This window comes from Neovison vison, chromosome 6 (genome assembly GCF_020171115.1).
Source record: "Neovison vison isolate M4711 chromosome 6, ASM_NN_V1, whole genome shotgun sequence".
NCBI lineage: Eukaryota > Metazoa > Chordata > Mammalia > Carnivora > Mustelidae > Neogale > Neogale vison.
Window position 1 is genome coordinate 67742516 of NC_058096.1, and position 24758 is coordinate 67767273.

A 24758-nucleotide genomic window follows, 5' to 3' on the forward strand; every position below is an offset into this window, starting at 1 on the left:
CAAAAACAAAATTAAAAATATTTTAGTCACTGTGTTCTGAATAAAGCATTTGCTTTCCCTGAGTCTTTGACTTATGTAGTATATATAACACATTCGCTGGTTAGAAGAACTAGTAAATCTTAATTCTCTTCATTCTTTCTAAAACAAACGTTAGTTTTTAAATTGTTTGCCTGTCACTATACCTTAGAGTTTCTTTTTTCCATATGGATCTGTCTTACTCCTTGTCACACTGGAGTAGGAATTACTCCAACTACTGCACATTAAACAGTAGGAACAGTCAATGATTTGTTTCTCCCTTCCCTACTGACCACAATTTTCTATTACAAGCACTGTTTGTAAATATTTTACCCTTGTAAAAGTCTTTCCCAGGCACTACCTAGGGAAGATACTAGGAAGCAGAAATGCCATAAATCCAATTTTCAAAAAGTGAATCAAACGGGGGATGAATGCAAAAATTTCTGTACTTCCCAATCAATTTTGTTGTAAACCCAGATCTGCCATTTAAGAAAAAATAATTTTTAAAAAAGATTTTATTTATTTATTTGTTTATTCGACAGAGAGAGAGAGAGATCAGAAGTAGGCAGAGAGGCAGGCAGAGAGAGAGGGGGAACCAGGCTTCCTGCTGAGTAGAGAGCCCAATGTGGGGCTCAATCCCAGGACCCTGAGATCATAACCTGAGCAGAAGACAGAGGCTTAACCCACTGAGCCACTCAGGCGTCCCAAGAAAATATAATCTTTAAAAAAAAAAAAAAAAAGGTCAGAGACCGGGCAAGCTGGCGAACTTGAGTCCAGACGGTTTCTCACGTGGTCTGGGCTGGGGCGTGGGGCTCCCGTCAGCCTGCCGGGCCGGGCCCAGGTGGCACCGGTGCAGCCTCCCCGCCGGGGATTAGACGCAGTAGAGCAGTGACCTACTACCCCCAGGACACACGCTCCGCCCTGCCTCACGGTCCCTTTCATTGAAAAAAAAAAAAAAAAAAAGGTCCTCGGCGATCACGTGAAAGCGGCGTGCCGGCCGCCTGACGTCACGCAGCGCAGGCCAATGGAAGCTTCTGTTTATGTCGGAGGTCACCGGAATATCAGAGCCCCCGCACGCAGCCTCGCCCCGCCGCCGCCGCGCCGCTCTCCCGCCCAGGTCGCGGGCGCCCAGCTGGAGCAGGAGGCGGCGCGGCTCCAACGCCGCGGGGAGGGCCGCGCCGTTGCTTCCTGCAGTCTCGTCTCCGCTAGCCTGCCCCTCGCAGTCCCCGGGGCGCCGTGCGGCTCCAGACCGGGACCGAAGCTGCCGGCCGTCGCGGGTGGCCGGATCTGCGTCCCGCCTCAGCGCTCGGAGGACATGCGGAAGAGAGAATGACCCAGAGGGACACGCTTGTGCATCTGTTTGCCGGGGGGTACGGTCCAGACAAGGCGTGCAGGCTGGGGCCGAGGGTGCTGGGCTGAGGCCGAGGTCTGACGCGCAGGCCAGAGGAACGAGGGAGGGGGCTCCAGCCCGCTGGGCGGAGAGGGCGAAGCTCGGCGGGGAGGAGGCTTGAGCCGGGCGTGCTGAGGAGGCTGAGGCCCGGCGGGGCAGGGGAAGATGAGGGACGAAGCTGGGGCGGGACATCAGCCTTGGGGGCCGCGGAGACGCGGCAAGGCTGGGGCGGAAGCTGCAAGCCGGAGGAGCCGCGGGCGGGGCTCGGGAGGACCGAGCGGGCTGGGGCCGCGGGTAGCGGCCTAGCGCGTGTCCGGGATGCGGGGCCGTGGGAAGGAGCGTGGTGCAGGCCTCGCGGAGGTTTCTAGGCCTGAGGGACGGGGCGGGGGTGCGGAGGCCGAGGACAAAATGGGCGCCGGGACCGCCTCCTCCCTCCTGCCTTGCCTCGCGGGCAGCGAGGCCTCCTCACGTCGCTCACGCCCCACCTCGGACCTCAGGGAGCTGATTTCCCCGCCCTTGCTGCGCGGGTGGGCCCTGGGTTGGGGTTGGGGGGAGGGCGCCCCGCACCTGCGGGGAGACTTCACTGCTCACCGCGGGAGCTGAAGGATCCTCGCTCTTGGAAAATTTTCTTCCCGAGCTTCTCCAGGTTGCAAGATGCGTGCAAAGCGGCATTGCCTTTGGGGTCAGATTCTTTCTCGAAAACCAGCCCTCTTGTGTACCCTCTGTTCTTCGTCTGCTTAAAGGAGAAAGTCGGGGGTAGGGAGAGGTCAAATGCTTTGGCGATAGTTACTGTGTGTATGAGATTACGACTAAGCCTAAAGCCTCCCTGATTGCCAACCTAAAGGCTACAGATACTTTGTTGAGCCAGTTGAGTCTCTTTTTTAGGTTTGTTCCTTCCAAATTATTTGGGGGAATCCTAGCATTGTTAAGTGTAAGAGTTGCTTATCTGTAGGATCATAGTCATCAAAAAATGTCTGCGGTGAATTATGCTGAGGCTCTTTTATGTCTATATGACGATGTAAAGTTGCATCCCCTTAAAACGTAGTTTGTTTTTCAGTCGGCCACTGTTAAGATTTTATTGCCAGTGATGATAATACTTTTCCTTGGGTTGGCACATTCCGTCAGCAAACTTTTATTGTAAACTAGTCATGGGCCAGCCACTGATCTGGAATAAAAAATACTTTCCTTTTAATCCGTGAGACAAAGTTTAGACGGAGTTTACTTTCCATATTTCTGACACTTTTGCCAGTAATCCATATTTCTGATACATTAACCAATAATATTGGCAAATTAAATCTTTTTAAAAAAATTAGCCATGTAGATGTTCTTGTAAATATGTGTTAGGCAAATTATCAGGCTTCCTCATATAATTGAGGTAATGTATCTGAAAGGAGACTGCACATCTACTTATGGCTGCTATTTTAATATGAGTGAAAAATGGACAAAACCTTTTATTTTAATTGGCTTCATTTGTAAATTGAGGAGGGTGTGCTATATGATCTCTAAGGCCCTTCCCAGGTCCTAACATTTCTATTACTCTGCATTCACAATTCATATGTCAAGTGTTTTTAAAAGTAGGGCATGTTAGCTTGATTGCACTAAGTTCCCTGTTTGGATTAAGATCATCTGTCACTTTTTTGTTACTAATGCATGTAAAGGACCTCCTGGTTAGCTTTTTCTTTAAGAGCAAAAATGGAGTTTTTGCAGCATCTAAACACCAATAGATTTAGAAGCCTCCCCTACCCCCAAAGAACCTAGCATCTGCAGGTTATGGAGAGTATTAAATGAAGTACTGGAATAAAGCCTGACACAGCATAGGTGATCAGCCTTGTAAATTCCTTTGTATCTCTTGGTTTTATAGTTATATGTGGTTGCATAATTTGTTGCAATTTACCTTTTTTTTACCCCCTGGTTTATCATTTTTAGAGAAATATTAGGACTAGGATGGTAAAGATCATCTGGTTCAGCCCCTTAAAAATACGGAAAATTACTGAGGTGTATTGATTTACCCAAGGTCAAACAGCTTTCTATACATGTAAAATGAGAGGTAAATAATCTCTACAGATCCTTCCAGCTCTATATTACATAACACCAATATTGTAGAATATCCTGGAGGTCTGTATGGTGACCTTTTGGAAATGATGTTGGGTTGTGGCAGTTACATTGTTCTTAATTGAAGATGTTGAATTCTTTTATATATGAAAGTTGCTTATTTAGGCAATCACTTCTGGTACATTCTTAGAAAGCTAGATTTCATTTTTATCCTGTTAGACTTATGTTAATTAGGAGTTAGGAAAGTTAATTTCACTTTAGCAATAATAAGTAGTTACGGAAGAGGGGAGAGATCTTTTTTATTAGCTGTTGTGACTGGGCTGCTTCACATACAGGTATCATTTAGATTAAGTTCTGAAAACTCAGTATGTTTTAAAAATCTAAATAATGTTTTGCAGTGGCATTTAATCTTAGGCAAAAATTGCCCGAGTATGGGGCCTTTGGATTGTTTCCCTGATGATTGTAATTGTATTCAAGTATGTGTTTATCAGACTCTTGCAGATTTCCAATGAATGGTCTGTATTATTAAATCGGAAACATTTGCGACAGACTAGAGCTTGGACCTTGGATGTGGGTGACATAGTCACATTACTAACTTATTCTTTCTTTAAGACACCCTTTGGTTCCATTATATTTTTTGCCAGGGTTAATTCAGAGTTTGTAAGGTCATTGGTTAGGTCAGTCGTGTTATGGAGGCAACTCCTAACAACTTGTCAAAAGGATGTAAGTAAGATTTAATTTAAGCTGTATTTTTAATGACTATTTGTGTATTAAACTCTTTAATAGAACTGTATATTGTGTAGAGTTGGGTCAGCTATCCACTAAGAGACAGTTTGCTTTTTTTCTAGCAAGAGATTGTCTCAGATAAACCGTAGAAACTGTCCTTTCTAGGTTTTTGATATTATACAATAATGAATTTGTATGCTCTTCAGCTATCAAACTTCACTATTCTTTCCTTGGAATTCTTTGCCAATCAAAGCACTTAAAGAAAATGAGCAAGCACTTTAAAAAAAAAAAGAAAGAAAATGAGCAAGCAACTTTGCATTGGAACTTTTTTTTTCCTTACAATAAAGCTACAACTTAGTACTTTATTATTAGTAGCAAATTACATTAGTGATAACTTACAAGCAACTGGTCTTAACTCATTGGCCACATCATGGACAGAGGGACTCAGGAGCATTACAAGGCAAAAAGGAATTGATGGCCTGCTTAAGGCACTTGGAATGGGGATGGTGAGGGGAAATGTGAGAGGAAGTTTAGAATGTAGAACCAGAGAGACTTGAGGATAATTGGATGTTAGAAAGCCTCTATATGCCTTTGTCACCCTTGTTAGCCTTCAGTACCTCATACTAAGGTAATCATAGGAGCTTCTTCACATGGCCTTTCTTAATTGTATATATTTAAGGTATACAGCATGATGATTTGATAATCCGTATGCATAGTGAAAAGATTATGACATAACATCTGGTGTAGTTACCATTTTTTGTGATGGCACCTGAAATCTACTCTTTGCAGATTTCCAGGGTTCAGTATAGTAGTAGTAATTTTAGTCATTATGCTATACATTAGAACTTTAGACTTATTCATCCTACATAACTGCAGATTTGTACTAATATTCTAACATTTTCCACACCTTCTTGCCCCTGCTGACTACCCTGTATGGTTCTGTCTTATTTGACTTTAGATTTTATGTAATAGTGAGATCATGCCATTTTTTCCTTTCTGTGTCTGACTTATTTCACTTAGCATAATGTCTTCTATGTTCTTTTGTGTTGTTGTAAATGACAGGGTCTTCCACGTGGCCTTCTTGATCCTGGATGCCTCCTAGCCGCACCACATTCTACATTTCTATCTTGCTAGTTTTTGGTTTTTTGGTTGTTGTTGTTGTTGTTGTTTTAAGATTTTGTATTTTAAGAGAGAACTCGAGCACAAGCAGGCAGGGAGAAGGAGAAGCAGACTCCCTGCTGAGCCGGAAGACTGGTCCACTGGATCCCAGGACCCTGGGATCAAGACCTGAGCCACCCAGGGGCCCTATCTTGCTAATATTTTAAAGCATTATATTGGCTGTGCAAATCAGTGTTCATGTAGAGTTTTCTTATTATAAATAGTAAAACAATTTAAATCCATATTCATTGTTTAGAAACTTTCTTTGTGGGAGAATAGAATAAAACTAAAATAATTTTAAATATTATGGTTTTTATATAGAATGTTTAAGAAATAATTTCTAGTCTTTTGTTTTATGACTTGCTTAATTAAATAATTGTGCTGTCCAAAATCTTGTAGATTAATAAATGAGGCACACAGTATATATTCAATATATTTTAGTTGTACTCCTATCCCTTTAGTTTTGAAGCTGAGAATGCATTGTCCCTAGCCTCCACCTGTTAAGTAGTATGCTGCTTTAATGTTGGCACTAAATTGACCAGTAGGTAGAAGTTATCTCTATCACAAGCTATTTAAGATTTGTAATAATAACTGTACAGAAGAGGGGTGCCTGGGTGGCTCAGTTGTTTAAGTGCCCAGCTCCTGATTTGACACTCAGGTTAGGATCTCAGGGTCATGAGATAAAGTGTGTGTCAGGCTCAGCGCTGGACCTGGAGCCTGTTAGGATTTTCTCTCTCCCTGTCTGTCCCATTCTTCCTCTCATCCCTACCATCCTCACTAACACCTGCCCCCCCCCCAAAAAAAAACCCAGAAGAACACATTTTTCCCTTTATATCCTTCCTGGCTGAATTGCATCTAATTTAGCATAGAACAGCATGCTTCAAATTGTATAGGAACCTATTAGTGGATTATAAAATCAATTTGGTTGGTTTGTGACCAACCTTCTAAAAATAGTAAGTATTCTGTGGAATGTTTGTGCATGTGGATATACTGTGTCTTCATGTAAAATAGTTCTTGTGGAATTGAATTCAGAGATTTGAAAGGGAAGGAGCTGGACTTAAAAATCAGATTTGGTTTGTTCTTTAGTTGACTGTCAACTTAGAGCAACTAATTTTCCCTTGCAGGATTTTTGTTTCCTCATCTGCAGAGTAAGGAAGTTGAGCCAAATACACTGTTTACTACCTCCTTTTTAAAAAAAAAGTTTAAAAAATTTTTATTTATTTATTTGAGAGAGAGAACAGGAGATGGGGGAGGGTCAGAGGGAGAAGCAGAGTTCCTGCTGAGCAGGGATCCCCATGTGAGACTCAGTCTTGGGACTCGAACGAAGATCATGACCTGAGCTGAAGGCAGTCTGTGGTAAGTGGATATAAATTGCTGATTTCCTGATGCTTTCATTGTAGCATCAGGAAATACAGAAGATAAAGTAAATAAAATACTTAGTATTTTAAGTGGGTAGTATGGGCTGTAGAGAAGAGTAGTGCAAGAAAGGTGGCTCAAGAGTGTGAAAGATTTTATATATGGTGATCAGAGAGGACATAAGTGAGAAGTGACAATTGAGCAAAGATAAAGAGGTGAGCTAGTAACTGGCTCTTCAATTCAAGGCAAGAATGGAAGACGAAACGGCCAAGAGTAGAAATTCTGAGGTGGGAGCATGGGTCATAATAATAAATTCTAATTAGAATTACAGCAGAGATCAGTGGCTTAGACCAGGATGGAATTGATGAGCAGTGGTTAAGATTCTGGATTTATTTTGGAGTAACTGAGTCAAAGACAATTGCATACCATTTTTTCATGGGGTCCAGTAAGTAGGTCCCAGAAGCATCAACCACATTCTCCAGTTAAAAACTGCTGTTAAAAAAAAAAAAAAGAAAAAGATACTGATAAGTTTTTTTGATTGTTTATTTTAAAAATAAATGTGTGCGTATAGTATTTTTTAAAAAGCTGCTGTAAGATTTTTATTAAACAGCATTCCCCAACTCCTCTCCTCCCACATTTCCTTCCTAGTGGGAACTTCTTCTTGTCTCAGCTGTGTAGAATTTTCTTCATACTTTCTCTTCTGGTAGATGAGGATTTAAGGGGCACCTGGGTGGCTCATTTGGTTAAGTGGCTGCCTTCTGTTCATGTCATGATCCCAGAGTCCTGGGATTGAGCCCCACTTTGGGCTCCCTGCTCAGCAGAAGCCTGCTTCTCCCTCTCCCTCTGACTGCTGCTCTGCCTGCTTGTGTTCTCTCTCTGTCTCTCAAATAAATAAATAATCTTTTAAAAAAAAGAAAAGATGAGGATTTAGTTATACAATTCCCTATTTCTCCTTTCTTTCTGTTCTCTCAATATATAGTTAGTTACATAACAATTTTTTAGTTAAATCAATAGATAATGCATAGCTTACTGTGGTAGTATATTGTTGATTGGAGGGCTCAGTTGTTGACCTTTTCTTTCTTGAATATCTTCATTTCCTCCCCTTGGAATTAATAATTGCTACACATTTCAAAATGTTTGTTTAATTATGTGAGTACTTGAATATTTAGTTTCATATCATCAAATATATTCATTTGTCTTTTTTTTTCCTGACTATCTTCATCCCTCTGAACTGTGTGAATCCTTTCTGGGCTGGTTATTTTCTGAGCCTGACATTTTCACTGTCATCTTGGGATTCCTTTCTTGCTCTCCTAGGTTACTCATTCTTTTCCTAAATTCAGTCCCCACCCCCCATCCCCATTTTATCAAGATGTAATTGACCTATAATGCGTATTAGTTTTAGGTGTACAACATAATAACTTGGAATATTCCCTCCTCTTTTTTAGATTAATCCCTTAACTTGTAGAACACATTCTTTAGTAGCTAAGATAAGGTATAAGGTAGGAAATTTATTAAATATTTATTTGTCTGCAGTGTATTTATTTTTTCTGCTTGATAGGTAGGTTTGCTATAGAATTCTAGAATCCATAATCTTCTGCAGTTGGGAATTCTGATGCTTTTTTGACATTTCCTTTGTTAAAAAACCTTTTATGCTTTGTGTGGAAGTTGATGAGATCTTTGTTCCCAATATTTTAAAAGATTGTAGTAGCTCACCTTGGTATAGGGATTCATTTTGGTTTTTGTTTTGATTTTTTTGGAATCTATTGATTGTTACCTGTGAAGCCTGACCTCTGAGATTCTTGAATTCTCACGTTCTTTTTTTTTTTTTTTTTTTAAGGTTTTATTTATTTATTTGACAGAAAGAGAGATCGCAAGTAGGCAGAGAGGCAGACAGAGAGAGGGGGGGAAGCAGGCTCCCGCAGAGAACCTGATGCTGGGCTTGATCCCAGGACCCTGAGAACATTACCTGAGCTGAAGGCAGAGGCTTAACTCACTGAGCTACCAGGCACCCCGAATTCTCATGTTCTTTAGAGAATTAGGCTTCTGCCTGGGAATATAGTTTCACCCAGTGTGTGAGGAGTGGGGGTAGATCCCACCTGGATATCGCCCCTTTGCTGTGTAGCCTATCAGCCAGTCCTTCTGTTTTCGGTTCTTTGCCTCACCTCCATCTTGAATACTTTGTGCACTGATCTTCAGGCCTCTGAGATTCTGCAGGGCTTTTCTTCCGTATTTCCTTCTGCAGTTCTTTTTGCCTCCTTGCTAGTAAGTCATTAAAAATCCCTTCCTTTATGCTTCATTGCTTGGAATCTTGGGTCTTGTTCATTTCTCCCTGGCTCCCTCTGTCCTTGTGGCATATTTCTTTAAAATACGCGATTTTTGACGTGAAGAGGAAATAATGTATAGTTAACCCCGTTTTCATGAGGAGAGATTTTAAATGTTTGACTCCAGTAGTTTTGTTCACTGCATCAATTCTTCTGATTTCAGCATGCATGGTAATTTTAAATGGCTTGAAGATAAAAACAGCATGAGAGATACTGGAGTGTCACCCCTATGCTTACATACCTGTTGAATTTCGTAACATAAAATTGCTTCAGGACAGCCTAAGTGCTTGTGTGTACACCCACTTAAACCATTCCCCAGCTCTGTGTAATTTAGATCCTCATTACTTTTTTGAATTATTTTTAAGAGGGAGAATTGTTTAAGTTTTAAACATTACTTTTAAATTGTTCCTTAAGGAATCATAGTATCTTGTCTGTGGTCTGGCCATAAAGTGTTTGTAAAAGTTATGATGGAATTTCTGTTACTGCTATCTGTAATAGATGCTGATTAAATTCAGTAGCTAATACTAATGTGTGCCATGTCATGAAATACTTTACATGGGTAATCTCATACATCATCTTTACAACAAGGCTGTTTTCCCCCAGTAGATTGTGGTCTTTTATATAAAGTTGACTCTCGAACAACATGGATTTGAACTGATATGGTCCACTTTTGTGCAGATTTTTTTTTCAATAAATATAGTGCTGTAAATATAGTTTCCTCACATGATTTTCTTAACATTTTCTTCAGCTTTATATAGTAAGAATAAAATATATAATACATATGCAAAATACATGTTACATGTTCATTTTCTTGGTAAGGCTTCAGTCAGTAGCCTATTAGAAGTTACGTTTTGGGGGAGTCAAAAGTTAATGTGGATTTTGAACTACATGGGGTGTGGGGAAGGTTGGTTCCCCTAACCCCCATGTTGTCTGGAAGTCAACTGTAATGAGGTTTTAAGCCTATTTCATAGCTGTTCAAAAATTATACCTGTTCCTTATTTATTGAGTATGGGGTCTCCCTTAATCTAGTTAATTTTGTTTCAGATCTCTTATAGGCCTACTATTTATCTAATTAGTGTGTTGATTTCTGACAATAGAATTATGGTTTTGATCTTTCCTTTTGGGCTTTAATTTTTTTTTAATTTTTAAAAATTTCCTATTTAAAACTAAATGGGGTTTTTAGGAAACACTAAGTTAATTATGACTAAAATTTTAACACAATGTATTCAATTCCAGGTAGTGCATATACTTAACTAGTTTTCACATACTCAGTTTTTTCATCAGTTTTATCAAGGCATACGATAACGTTCACCAAATAAAATTTGTGAAGTGTGTAGTTCAGTAAGTTTTGGTAATGTGTAAGGTCCTGTAACTACTATTATAATCAATCAAGATACAGAACATTTCTTTTATCCCAAGAATTCCTCCATGCCCTTTGCAGTCAGTTCCTATGCACTCCACTGCCTCTAGGTAATCACTGATCTCATTTCTGTTCTAGTTTTGCCTTTTCCAAAAAGTCATAAAAATGAAAATGTCCTAAAATAAAAGGCTTTAGTCCCTCACTTTCTCAGTTAGCCTAATACTTTTGAGATTCATCCAGATTGTTACTTTTTTTACAGAATGTAATAATCTATTATATTGATACACCATAACTTGTTTATCCTTCATGTTGGTAGACATTTAGGTTACCAGTTTTGGGCTTTTAAGAATACAGCTGCTGAGTATTCATGGACAGGACTTGGTGAAGACATATATCTGGATTTCTCCTGAGTCAGCACCTAAAAGCGGGGACTTTATAAGAAATCAACAGGCTGTCTTTTCTGGGGTTTTTTGTTTGTTTGTTTTTTAAAGCCATTTTCTAAAATGACTACCACTTTGCATTCCCATCAGCAATGTATGAGATTTCCAGTTGGCCTTTATCAGCACTTGGCTTTCTCATTCTTTTTAGTTTTCACCAATAATAGATGTATCGTTATAGCTCATTGTGGTTGTTTCCATTTCCCTGATAAATGATTTTGAAAAAAAATCTTTCAGGGTTTATTTGCAACCATATGCATATGAATGTTCTGTTTTTAAGTTGTATTTTTCACTTTTGTTGCATAAAATTTGTTTCTTGATGGTGTGTACGGTTGTATCACTGTGAAATACTTACATATTTTATATATAAGTCCTAAATTTTGTATATTTATAAATAATTTGTTCTAAATTTTATTGGGCGTAATAGCGTTGCCATGCTGCTTTTTTTTACTATGTGATCCGCACATACACTTTTTTTTTTAATTCTAGAGATAGAATTGTTTAGTGTATTTCTGTGGTGGGCTACTTTTCTTTTTCTTCCTTTCGTGCCCATTTGGAGGTTCAGGTTACTTCTGATTTAGTCTACTTTTTTCACTTTGACTCTTTGGTGAGGGGTCTCCTGATTTTCCTCTGGTTAGAAAGCAGTTCTCAAGGTTTCCACGAGGTTTCACTGGGTTGTTATTAGTGCTTTAAGAGAAAATTATTTCCCGTTCTTGCATTTAAAAAGAATAATTACTCATCCTATCTCTTACATTCCTTGAAAAAGTTTAAATGATGTCATTAGTTTAGAGCTTTTGTTTTGTTTTGATGATCAGTTTTTGTATTTAAATTGGATTCTTCTAGCTAAGCCTATCTGCTTTGTACAGATTTCTACCTGTGGGCCTAATCCACCGATTTTGAGACAAAAATACCATTTTTTGTAGGCAAAACACTTCTGAGTATTTGAATATTTAAAATAGGAAACATGATTATCCATCAGTGGTTAATTTTTATTGCTCTGAAGACCATAGCTTGAGTTTTGAAGATAGAGGAGTTTGAGGGATAGGATATACTTCAGATAGTGACCTAGGTGTCAACAACCACAAATAATATCTGGCAAGGAGCACCAAATAAACCCTTAGGATACTATTTAAAACTATGATGTGACTTCCCAGTAAATTATTAAGCTCAGTTCTTTTTAGCTACTAAAGGTGTATGCAGTCAAATAAACATTAAAATTATTTAGTCTTTTAAAATAAAAAATCTTAACATTTTAATAGCTTGGTGAAGCCCCAGTTGCCCACTCATTATACAGTCTAAATGTGTGTACTAATTTATGGAGTAAGTAGATTTGTTCCTTTCATTTTTTCATAGATGTGGTGGTACAGTAGGAGCTATTCTGACATGTCCACTGGAAGTTGTAAAAACACGGCTGCAGTCATCTTCTGTGACGCTTTATATCTCTGAAGTTCAGTTGAACACCATGGCTGGAGCCAGTGTCAACCGTGTAGTGTCTCCCGGACCTCTCCACTGCCTAAAGTGAGGCACAATTTTCGTGAATTTGTTTTTTTTTAGTTTGTTTACCTTAATGATAGCCATGTGTTTTGTTTGTTTATATTCTGCCCCATTTTAAGAAGCTTTTTTACAAACTTATTAACAGAGTTACTCTAAATTATATTCAGAAATGATAATCCCTAATGGAGAGGAACAGTTAGTTGGATGATATAAAATGTAATGTTATTTCCAAATCATGTGTATTTAGATTATTTTTCTATATTTAGTCAGTTGATTTGTTTTCTGAAGGTATTCTAGGTGTCCTATTTGTCTTTGAAATGTGATAGTGTTAAATCCCAACTCTTTCTGTATGTTTTTTAATTTTCCAAGTATTGACACAGTTAGTACAACCACTTAATGGCAATCTGTGATTTTTATGTAACCTCAACATAACTGAAATTTAAAGCAGTGTTCTACTGATTTTAAGAGGTGATTCAGTGTTTGTTTGACGTTTCTCGGTGGTTTGAAAAAGATTTTGTTTTTACATTTTACCATACTTCATTATATTGCACATTGGATTTAAGATTTCAAAACTGTTGAGATCACGTTTTATGTGTTCAAACTTAGGTATGTAACTTGTATCTGCCTTATCAGGTCACTTGGTACATAATCTATTTGAACTTAGTTCAGTAGTATTTATTTTGTGGCAGCAAATAAACTCAATACTGAGTGTTTACCTTAGTTACCAAGAGTTCATCAGTCTTTTCTTTTTTCAGTTTTCCTAGTACATGATAGGTAGAATAAAATTGTTAACAATTTTGGATGAAAATGCTGTAATTATAGGGTGCCTGAGTGGCTCAGTCAGTGGAACATCTGCCTTCAGCTCAGATCATGATCCCCAGGTCCTGGGATTGAGTCCCAGGTTGGGCAGGGAGCCTGCTTCTCCCTCTCCCTATATGCCTCCTCCAGGTTGTACTCTCTCTCTCTCACTCACTCTCTGTATCTCAAATAAATAAAATCTTTAAAAATAAATAAATAAAATGCCATAATTACAGGGGCACCTGGGTGCCTCTGTTGGTTAAGCATCTGACTCTTGATTTCGGCTCAGGTCATGATCTTAGCGTTGTGAGATGTAGCCCTGTGATGGGCTCCATGCTGGATGTGGAGACTACTTAAGAGTCTCTCTCTCTCTGCCCCTCTCCCCTTCTTAAATAAATAAATAAATAAAATGTCGTAATTATAGGTGAGTATCTGATACGAGTATTATCAATCGAATTAATAATATCTTGGCAGAAATAGAATATTTTACCTGTTAATAATAGGTCATTTCGGTATCATGATTCTGTCTTTTATTACCACTGTTCTGTCTCCTGAACTTCTTTCTTTGATCTTTGCGACAGCCGGATATATTTATTTATTTATTTAAGAGCCAGCAGGAGTGTATGCAAGCAGAGGGAGGGGCAGATGCAGAGGAAGAGGAACAAGCAGGCTCTGAAATGAGTGCACAGCCACTGTGGGGCTCAGATCTCACGACCCTGAGATCATGACCTAAGCTGAAATCAAGTCAGATGCCTAACCACCTGAGACACCCAGGCTCCCCACAATAGTAGTATATTTTTTATTCTTTTTTCTATTTTTCAGTGGTTTTGCCTTCTGACTTTTCTCAGCAGTAGTAGGAATCCCTCTCAGCTTTATTTTAATTTCTCAGTTTTTCTGGCCCTCAGTTAAGAGTCAGTTTAACATGAGTCACCTGTCATTAGTATATAGGTGACTTCTAAGTTTGCATTCTCTGCCTTAATACCTTTTGACTCATTCCCTTTGATTCCCTACTCAGGGGCTCTGTCCAAAGCAATCTGTTTCATGGCTTTTTTTTTCCCCCCTAACATCTTTATTTGAGGTACAAGTTACGTACCATAAAATTAACCCATGTAAAGTATACAATTTGTTTGTTTTTAGTATATCCAGAGAATTGTGCGACCATTATCACCTTCCAAATTTCAAACGTTTCCATCATCATCACTAAATAAACCTTTATCTGTTAACAGTCACTTCTCATTTTCTCTCCTTCCATCCCCTAGCTCTAGGCAACTATAATCTGCTTTCTATCACTATACATTTGCTTATTATGGACATTCTATATAAATGGAATTATATAATACACAGTCTTTTGATTGGTTTCTTTCACTTAGCATGTTTTCAAGGTTGATCCATGTTGTAACAGTATCTTTTGATTGTCAAGTATTGCTTTATATGGATATATACCACATTTTGTTTATCCACTCATCAGTTGATAGACATTGGTTTGTTTCCACTTTGCAGTATTCTGAATGATGCTATTATAGAAATGTATGTTTTCGTTTTGGGGGGGATATGCTAGGAGCAGAGTTGCTAGGTCATACAATAAATTGTAACATTTTGAGGAACTATAACACTATTTTCCAAAGTGGCTGCATCATTTTACATTCCTACCACCATTGAATGAAATTTTCAATTTCTGCACTGCCTTACCAACCCCGGTTTTTTGTTTTTGTTTTTTTAAGTAGGCTCCATCAACTCAGGGCTAAAGTCACCCAGGCACCCCCACCAACCCTTATTTTACTATGTCTGACTTTTTTATTATAACCATTCTAGTGAGTGAAGCATTTCATGGCTTACCCATGAACTTTAGAAATCCCTTCCCTCTGCCCCCCACCGGGCTCTTGGTTTCTTAGGTGGGTCATGGGCGAACTTCAGGAGGTCTATAAATGACATGAAATTGTATGCAGAATTGTGTTTGCAAATGTATATATATATTTTTAAAGATCTTATTTATTTATTTATTTGAGAGAGAGTACACAAGTGTATGTGGGAAGGGGAGAGGGAGAGAATCTGAAGCAAATTTCCTGCGGAGCACAGAGCCCAATGTGACCCAGTCCCATGATCCTGAGCCCATGACCCGAGCTGAAACCAAGAGTCAGACACCTAACCAGCTGAGCCATCCAGGCACCCCAACAAATATGTTTGTTTTTGTTTTTGTTTTTTTAAAAAACATTTACCTTTCTTAATTTTTCAGCGAGACTTCCGATACAGAAAAGGCTAACAAACACTGAATCTTCAAAATGTTCTCCATTATTTGTTATTTTGAACTCTGCTTCTGTCTAATCTAGTTTTATCAGATGTGGTTCTATATCACTGTGTCAGTCATCTGGAAATATGGTAAAAATGCAAATTACTGAGCAGTGTCCTATACCTATTGAGTCAGAATACTTGGAGGGTGAGATCAGAGAAATAAGTGTTTTAAACAAATGCTCATAATATTAAGGTTTACTAAGTACTTACTGGGAGCCAGATCTCTTTTAAGTTCTTCATATGCTTATTTATTTATTCCTCACAGCAACTCAAAAAAAAGAGTACTGTTTTTCTCTGTTTGCTGATGAAAATAAGGATAAGAGAAAAGTTACCACTTCTTACAACTAATGTTTTACAAAAATTGGTCTCCTTATTTAAGAAGTCTGGCCCCATATCTCGGGTCCTTATTTAACCATTATGCTCAACTGTCTTTATAGAAATCATTCTTAAGCACATAGGTGGTTAAGAACCACTGCCCTAGCCTGTTAACGCTAAAATACTTTTTAAAATAAATACTTTTCTTATAAAAACTTTTCTTTAAAATACTTTTAAAGAATACTTTTCTCCAGTTTCTGTTTCTTCTCACTTCCAAGCTTAATTAATAACTCACTCTCAGAAAGCCTTCCAGGGCTTAAACATGCCTCTTCCTTTCTCTGCTGGGCATATGTGTATCTAGCTTGTATAGTATTTGCTTATTAATATAGTCTGTTGAATTATTTGTTTCAGTGTAATTCTTTTTTCCGCAACTGTACATCAAATTTCTCATTAGCAGGTGTCTCACCTTCTTTTCTGTCTTTTTTCTCTGCGTAGTTTTTATGCAGTAAGTATTCAGTATAGTAAATGTTAACTAAAAAAAGGGGGATATGGTAACTGGCTAACTATTTTGGTACCCTAAAGGAGGTTAGGTTGCCAGATTTTGACAGCATTTCATTGGAATGATTGAATGAGGTAATGCTGCATTACTGAGAGAGTTGTCTGATTATCAAGAAAGGACCTCAAGTACTAGACAGAAAACTACATTTTTGATCGGAAACTGAATGTGCTGGTAAAGATTATAAAATGGAGGATATTGAAGATAATCATGTTCATACAAGAACATGATTGTATGAAAATGTAGAAATTATGCCTGTAGTCTTTAAAACTTTTAGAAAAGAATCTGATTAGAATTCTTTTTGTTATCATTTAAGATGATCATTTTATGGTGTGTCAAGAAAAACGGATTTTCATAAGTAAGAAAACCTGAGCAGAGCAGCACAACCGTATAGCAGAGACTGACAGGTTTAAAAGTCTTAAGTTTGCTACACAAATAAGGTACTAGACTTTGAAGGACATTCCTTTCTAAATAATATTTTTTTCTTTCAGAGTGATCTTGGAAAAAGAAGGGCCTCGTTCCTTGTTCAGAGGATTAGGTCCCAATTTAGTGGGGGTGGCTCCTTCCAGGTAAAAATAATTTTTTTAAGTTAAACAAAATGGTGGCAATCTTTATTGTTTCAAGTTTAATGATGGAAGATGCTGAAGAGAAGTCAAGGTGGTAAGGATAAAGCGCCTTGGTATACAAACAGGTATCTAGTAACCATGTAAAAGCTTGGGCCGTTTTCCCTGTGTGGCAGCGCAAAAGACCTCTTACTGAAATCACTGTGGTGCAGTTTTTGAACCAAGTTCAAAAGGCAGAGAATACTAAGGGAACCAACAGTGTGAAAGAGGAATACTTAGAGCTCTAGAACTAACCCTGTTTTTTGGCTTAGAGGACAAGCTAGACAGAATAATTTCATTACCTATTAAAAGAGCCAAAAAGGCCCTATTAATACATTAATTTGTCATTTTTCTCTGATCTTTTTATCTTAGACTTACTGCTTCTGCAATAAAATACTGTAGAGTTCCCATTCAGAGTGAAAATGGCTCTCTGTATCCCATGTACTGGATACATGTCTTACTATTTATTGGTTTTCAAGTTTTTGTGGGCTTTTTTCTCTCTTAAAAAATTATCTGTTGGGGGAGATGGCGCCTGGGTGGCTCTGTCTTCAAGCGTCTGCCTTCAGCTCAGGTCATGATCTCTGGATCCTGGGATTGAGCCCCTCATCTGGCTCCCTCTGCAGAGAGCCTGCTTCTCCCTCTCCTACTCCCCCTGCTTGTGTTCACACTGTCTCTGCTTGTGTTCCTGCTCCCGCTGTCAAATAAATAAATAAAATCTTCCCCCCAAAATTTTATTTTGGGACACCTGAGTGGCTCAGTTGGTTAAACGTCGGACTTTTGGTTTCACCTCGGCTTGTGATACCAGAGTCGTGAGTTGGAGCCTGGCTTGGGGCTCCATGCTCAGTGTGGAGTCTACTTGAGATTCTTTACCTCTGTCCTCCCTCCCCCTCTGCTTCTCATCCATTTGCGTGCTTGTGCACTCAACCACACATGCGCACGCTCTCTCTCAAATAAATAAATAAATCTTAAAAAAAAATTATCCTTACCATAAAAATTAAAAATGTGTAACATAAAGGCTGACATTCCATCTTAAACCCATCACCCCTCATGCTGTATGCCTTCTCATAGGCACTTGTCTCCGCACAGATAAGTGTTATTAATAAAAGTTCGGCGTGTGTAGTCTTCTTTTAATTTTTCTGGCTTATTTTGTATGTAAAATGCATATCGTGTATACTTAATTATTGTGTACATTCATTTAATCGTATTAAAATATTTCACCAAATTTGTCTTGAAGCTTTTTCCATCAAAATACGTAGTTTTTGTTTAATCACATAATGTGGCGACTCTGTCATTAATAAGCATTCCCTTATTGATAACCTTTAGGTGTATTTCCACATTTTGTCTGTTGAAAGCAGTAGTTTTGTGAACACAGCTATATTTTTATCTTTACTTAAGCAAGTGTATTTCTTTAGAATAGTTACTTGTAAGTAGAATTTCTGTATAAAAGAGCATATACACATTTGAAATTAATATTACTCAGTTGCCTTCTGACAGGCAATTTTTTTTATTCTCAAGTAGTGGATTAGTTGCTCTTTATCACATACTACTCATGTTGGTTACTATTCATGTCTTTTAATATTAGTCAAATAGACTAAACATGATTTTCACTTTTTTTTTTCTTTTAAGATTTTATTTATTTATTAGAGAGCAAACACAAGCAGGGTGGGGAGAAAGGGTCAGAGAGAGGGGAAAAGCCAGCTCCCCACTAAGCAGGGAGCCTGGCTTGAGGCTCCGTCCCAAGACCCCAAGATTACAACCTGAGCTGAAGGCAGACACTTAACCATCTGAGCCACCCAGATGCCCCTATTTTCAGTTTTAATACACATTTATTTAATTTTGGGTGCATTCACACCTTCTTCTAATGATTTTCCATTTGTGTATCTCTACTGTGAATTACCTTATATATTCGTTGCCTATCTTCTCATTAAAAGGTCTTTCTTAATTTCTAGGAATGTGCTATTTTATACGTCTTCACAATTCGTCATTAAATGTATTCTGTTTGTGTTTCTTGCTGATAATGTAGTATGTTTCATTTTAAATTATATTAACTTTCCATTTTTCTTCAGCACATTAAAAAAGGCACAACAGTGAGACTGTCCTCATTTGTGCTTTTTTTGCCTGTTATGTTGGGAAATAAAAGGATTTGATACTGCAAGCAAATAATTCAAAGCCTGGAAAGCTAAACAATGAGGAGGTGGTGGGGATGCATGAAATCATAGTCCATAAGTTAAGAAGGGAAGTATTTACAGATGTAATGGAATGTTTATAAACATAGAAGACATGACCTGATGGGGCTTATTTCTTCTGGAATTATTTTGTCTGTTTAAGGATACTGTGAACTACTCTGTAAAATATAGATTAGAATATACCATGGTATCTCAGAATTGTTTAACGTACTTTGATGAATTGGGTCAGTTCTATGACCCACTCCCCACTTTTAAAATATTATATATTAATAGTAATATCTTTATATTAATATCAACTAATCATAATAATTATATATTTAGCAATTTTTAAAGTGCTTATACTATATTTACTCAAGTGTGTTTAATTTAACCTTACCATTACTTAAGCCTTCTAGCCTTATTCATATGTTTCTAAACATCTCTTATACAAATAGTTTTTATTTCATTCAGTCAGTCAGTGGATGTAAAAGTGTTGGGTCAGGGTGGTAGGTGGTCTTTTTGTTGGAGGGTGCTTTACATTTGAGGAACTTCACATTGAGATTTGTCTTTTAATGGGTCAGTGCAAACTGTACTTCAGAATCTACATGGAAAAAATATGTGAATTATCCTGATGTTAACATGAGAATGTGGCTAAGACTTTGTTTTTAGATTTTTCTAAAATTAGAAAGATGAATTTACTTGTCATTTAATCCTATGAATTATGTAACATGCTTATTGATAAAATTTAAATCTTTATTTTAGAGCTATATACTTTGCTGCTTACTCAAACTGCAAGGAAAAGCTGAATGGTGTATTTGATCCGGATTCTACCCAGGTACACATGATTTCAGCTGCAATGGCAGGTATGAATATAAAATATTAAAAAGCAAAAACTTTTCCAAAACCTAGAGATTTAATGTTGAATTATGATTTTACATTATGTAGTTAAGACATTGTGCTTTTCATTGATTAGCATCTACATACATGATTCTTAATATTTATTAGTATTACAGTAAATTCGATCAGAAGGTATACTTAAAATCTGTTTTAAGTTGGCATTTTTGTAATCAGGGATTTGTGATAGCATACAGGTAGTATAATATTTACATTGTCTTGTGTAGTCCACTGAATAGTTAGTGATCACTTTGACAGTTTAAAGAATCCAACCATAATTACACTATAAATAAGTTATGCAGCTGTAATTTACTCTTCTCTCCTCAATTTCTGTTAGTGCCTTTTCCCTTTTTGCTGCATGTTTTGGCTTCTGTCTGAAATGTGCCGGCAGTTCTTGGTAAAGTATTCATTTTGTCCTGTGCTCAAATGCTGAAATTTTTGTGATGTAATGCTGATAACTGAGAGATACTGTAGTGTATGTATTTTGAAAAATATGTTTAGCATTCCATGTAAATAACACTAGATAATACTTAAATTTAGGCACTGGCTATGTGTACATGCTTGCTATAGAAATGTTTTCCAGGGACTCTTCTATCATTGTTAAGTATATATGATTCTGAATTAACGCAACTAGTTTTGGGCCTCTGTACTGCCTTAAAGATAAACTAGGAGATTGATTTGACCAGTCTGGTTCTGGAATCATTTGTTGCAATGCGTGTTAGACAAAGCCATGACCTTTGGTTCATTATTTGCAGTTTTCTGAGATTTATTGTATATTTAACCATATCTCACATTTCCAAATTATGCTATGACTATAAAGCAGATTTTTACTACTTTCATCAACTGCTGAGCCATAAATTGAGTGTCAGTTATGTGTTTAATAATGAGTGCCTTAAACTGTTAACCATTTTCTGTTTAGAAATAAATTGGATCAATTTGAACCACATACTTTAACGAACTAAGTGTAAGTTGGAATAACTAATTTCTGAAAGGATCAATAGCCATATATCTACTATATACTACATATATACTACAAATTATTTTCAAGGTTTTTCATATTTGGTAATTGACTGACTCACCAAAGTTTTAAAGCTGAAAGGTAAAAACTTTAGAGGTCAAGGTGGTAAAATAGTCTTATTTATCCATGATGAGAGATCTTGGGCAAGTTAATGTAATTTATGCAAATTTCCTTTTACCTTATCTTTGGAATGTAGGTTGCTCTACAAAGATTTGGTTTTTGAGAATTAGTTCTTTAGTACCATAGAGATCATCTAGTTATAACTAGAATTTTTTTTAATTTACTTTTTATAGCTGTTGAATACAGATACGATTTTTCCTCTTCAAATTTGAGTGGGTATAAGGTAAAAATTAGTGGCTAATTTCAAACTATATAACTGCTGTATTAGGATCTTTAAGAATATATTTCTGGACTACCAGTTTTTTAACCCCAGAAAATTATTAAAGAAATGTTAATTTTTTTTTTTTTTTCAGTTCATTTTGTTAGACTTGATGTCCAGAAAGTAGATGAGCAGACATTTTTGGTAGAGGATAGTTAATATATATTCAGTAATGCAAATTTAGGGTTTCAGAATATCTTAATTCCCAGTAGAACATCTTTTTTCATTAGAATATCTCTCAGAGTTTATTACTAATGTGGTAAAGAATTTTGGTGGAATTGTCATTTTGCACTTTTCTCTCAAGTGTGAACAAATGTCAACTCATAGTTTGTTTTTATATTGATAACTATTTTCCAACTTGAATTCCTTGAATTTTTGTAAATTGATGGTCTTAACCTTGCTCAGATTATTGCACTATATACTTATTGTGTAATTTGAAAATACCTCTTTCATGTGTTTGCAGTTACATTTTTCTGAGAATTGTGCTTTCAGAGCTTCCTTGCACTATTCATGAGCATTAACACTTAGCTCTGCAGTTGTTATACATAACTACATTGTTGGTGAAACTGAAAGATCCCATGCAAAGTCATTAAGGTAGCCTTTTGCCCCCTTCATTCTTGAAATTATGTAGACCAGATTTCTCTGGTTTTTCTTCAGGATCATTTTTAGAAGTCTTTTAAATATGAATTGGGGGTGCAAAGTGCTTAGAGGCAGTCATGTGAAAAATCATTTTTTAACTGGCTATTAAAAAAAAATGCTAACCTTGTCACTTTGGTATCAAAAAGTGCACTAAAATAGACTTTAATGATATTGCCTGTAAGATTTTGCCACATCAAACCACATACACATTAAGGATTTTAGTAACAGACCTTATACATAATTTTTTTTCCAGGTAGCCCATTGAGTTTGCATTTTATTCATATGAACCCAAGTATTTAGGTAATAAACCTTTTGTTAATAAAAAAGTTTATTTAAAGTGGATCTTTGGTTTGTTGTAGTGTTTCAAGAGAATACTTTAAGAATTATAAATCTAAATTTAGAGGTATAATTGAAAAATTATTTCCAGTTAGAAGGCTATTTAATAAAATTAAGGAATGTTGACTCTGTTTTACCTGCTTTTTTTTCTTCCCTACATGTAACCTTTGTTAGACTGAGAGTATTTGTTTTGTCAAGATGACTTGTATGTTTTTGTTTAAATGAATTAGTATATCCTACTCTATTACTAGACACAAATGTACATGCAAAAAATAGTATGGTTTCTTTATAGTAATTCCCAGTTTTCAGAAATTTTTATCTGTAAAAAACATAGAGACTTTTATATGCAACATACATTTAAATGAAAAGAATTTTTATTTTTATTGGATTATATATTTAAACAGTTATTGCTTAATTTTTAAAATACCAATAATATAATCATTTAACTTTTACTAAATATCTAGTGGGTTTTACTTGCTGATAGCATTCACTGTTATTTTTCAAAATACATTTTTCTGTTTGACTTTTAAGTTTATTATAAATATTAAACTTTAAAGGTTAAGTTTTTACTCATTAAAGAGAAATTTTTTCTTGCCTATATAAAATATATTTTTTAATATTTTATTTTCCATGGCAGTTTATTCACCCAAATGGATGGGTGGACAGATGTTTTGTGTGTTTGTATATAAACATTCTTCCTGTTTTTTATTTTGTAGAACAAAAGAAATAAAATACAAAATAATCCAAAATATTCCATAAAATGGATGTGCAATATTATTGGTCATAGTGCAAAAGGTGTGAAAGGTATAATTGTACCAACATATACTTTAATTTTTAAAAATTACAGAAAATTACAAAATGTTACTTAGAATATTCTGGTTTTGGGGTTTTTTTTTTAAAGATTTAAGGAAAAAAAGACTTGCTAAGAAGCTGTTAAAGTATAGAAAATTGTGATTTCACCTCTGATCATGATAGATAATGATTAGGAAAATGAGATGATGATCCCTTCTAAATATTTTCTTAGATTCCCCATTGACAAGGTTAGCATTTTTTCATTAGGGCAGAATTCGTGTTTTAGGTAAGTATTTGGACTCTGAAACTGCTGCAGATGGCAGAATTTTCAGTACTCGATGCATTTTTTTTTTTTAAATTATGGCCCATTCTGATCTTCTTTTTTGTTTTTTAACTTAAAATTTTCAAAAAAGTTAGATCTCACCGTAAATATTTCTGAAATCCTTCCAATGGGATTCATTTGTACACATGTTTCTGATGAGGTCACTGCTTGTTGTTATGATACAGAAAAGCCTGTGTCTATTTTAGGCATTTACTGTACATTTCTCCCGAGAAAAGAGTGAGATCGTGTCATCTCATGCTCCCCATCCGCAGGTCACTTCCTGTAGAAATATGGACTAACTTAAACCTCGTGAGTACTGATCTGAGCGTCTCTTGCAGCCTCTAGTTATAAGAAACACACCCTGGGAATTTATAATAGCTGTGGAATTAATAGAAGGCGGGAAATGAACTTTTATTTCCTGAATATATGTGTGTGTTCTGAGTATTTCATAAAACTTTTTAATTCTGATCCCTTTAGAATATTCCTTCTAGAAGGAAGAATGGGGTAACTTTTCAGTCATTGTGTAATAAAAGCCTGGGGTCTTCAGCTTGGCCATAATAGCCTTGACCTCGAAAAAATTTGATGACAATATTTAAGATATACGTAGTTGTAAATGGTATCATACCATCCTACAACTTTTAGGGAAGATAGTAGTTCTCTTTGCTTAGCATAACATATTTTTAAAGTCTAATACAGTGCTTTCCATTCTGTTGTCTGTTTATATTTAGCTTTCTACTTTCGTGCAAAAACATTGATCTTAATACCTACCATTACTTTACAATAAATGCAGGGTAAGAATATATGGGATCTAAGCTGTTTTAGTTTTAATTGGGTTTTTGTTTTGTTTTTGTTTTTGTTTTGTAGTTTTAATGTATTTCTCTTAGAAGGTTAGGTGGGCTTATTAGTTCTGCTTACAGAACTTGATGAAGTAAAAAATACTGAAAATGCAAATACAGGTATCACTCACTTAATGAAATAGACATTTTCAGCAAGTTTCCTATAAGCAGGATTTCTTTTAATCTGGTGTACATTATCGAATGGAGTCTTAGATGAAGCAAAACTTTTAAAAGTTGCATTTTGAAAGTTAAAAAAAATTTTCTAGTAAAACTCTAGCCGCACTACTATATGGCCAATACTCTGCCACTTTGCTTTTACTGACTAGAGCAATGTTAATTCTTAACCTACAAATAGCTCCTTCATATGCCTCTAATTCAGCTTTAATGTTTAACAAAATGCTCAGAATATTAATATGAACTAGCATTATCAAAATACCACAAACTTTAAATGCAAAAATAAAAAGTAATAGTAAATTTCTAAACTTCAGGGAAACTGTTCCAAGTATCT

The 24758-nt window shown here is 36.5% G+C and overlaps 1 protein-coding gene across 2 annotated transcripts in view; it reads left to right on the plus strand.

Moving 5' to 3' along the window:
• Window positions 1–1163: 1163 nt before the first annotated feature.
• Window positions 1164–24758, plus strand: part of SLC25A36 (solute carrier family 25 member 36) — a 36022-nt gene continuing 12427 nt past the window's right edge. Inside the window, exons 1-4 of one of the 2 annotated variants that reach the window (XM_044251479.1) lie at window positions 1165–1385; window positions 12169–12333; window positions 16759–16836; window positions 19797–19897. In XM_044251479.1, the coding sequence (XP_044107414.1) occupies window positions 1345–1385; window positions 12169–12333; window positions 16759–16836; window positions 19797–19897 (385 nt within the window). In that variant the 5' untranslated portion in view covers window positions 1165–1344. Of the gene's footprint in view, window positions 1386–12168; window positions 12334–16758; window positions 16837–19796; window positions 19898–24758 lie in introns of both variants that reach the window. The other variant, XM_044251480.1, reaches the window with a different exon arrangement.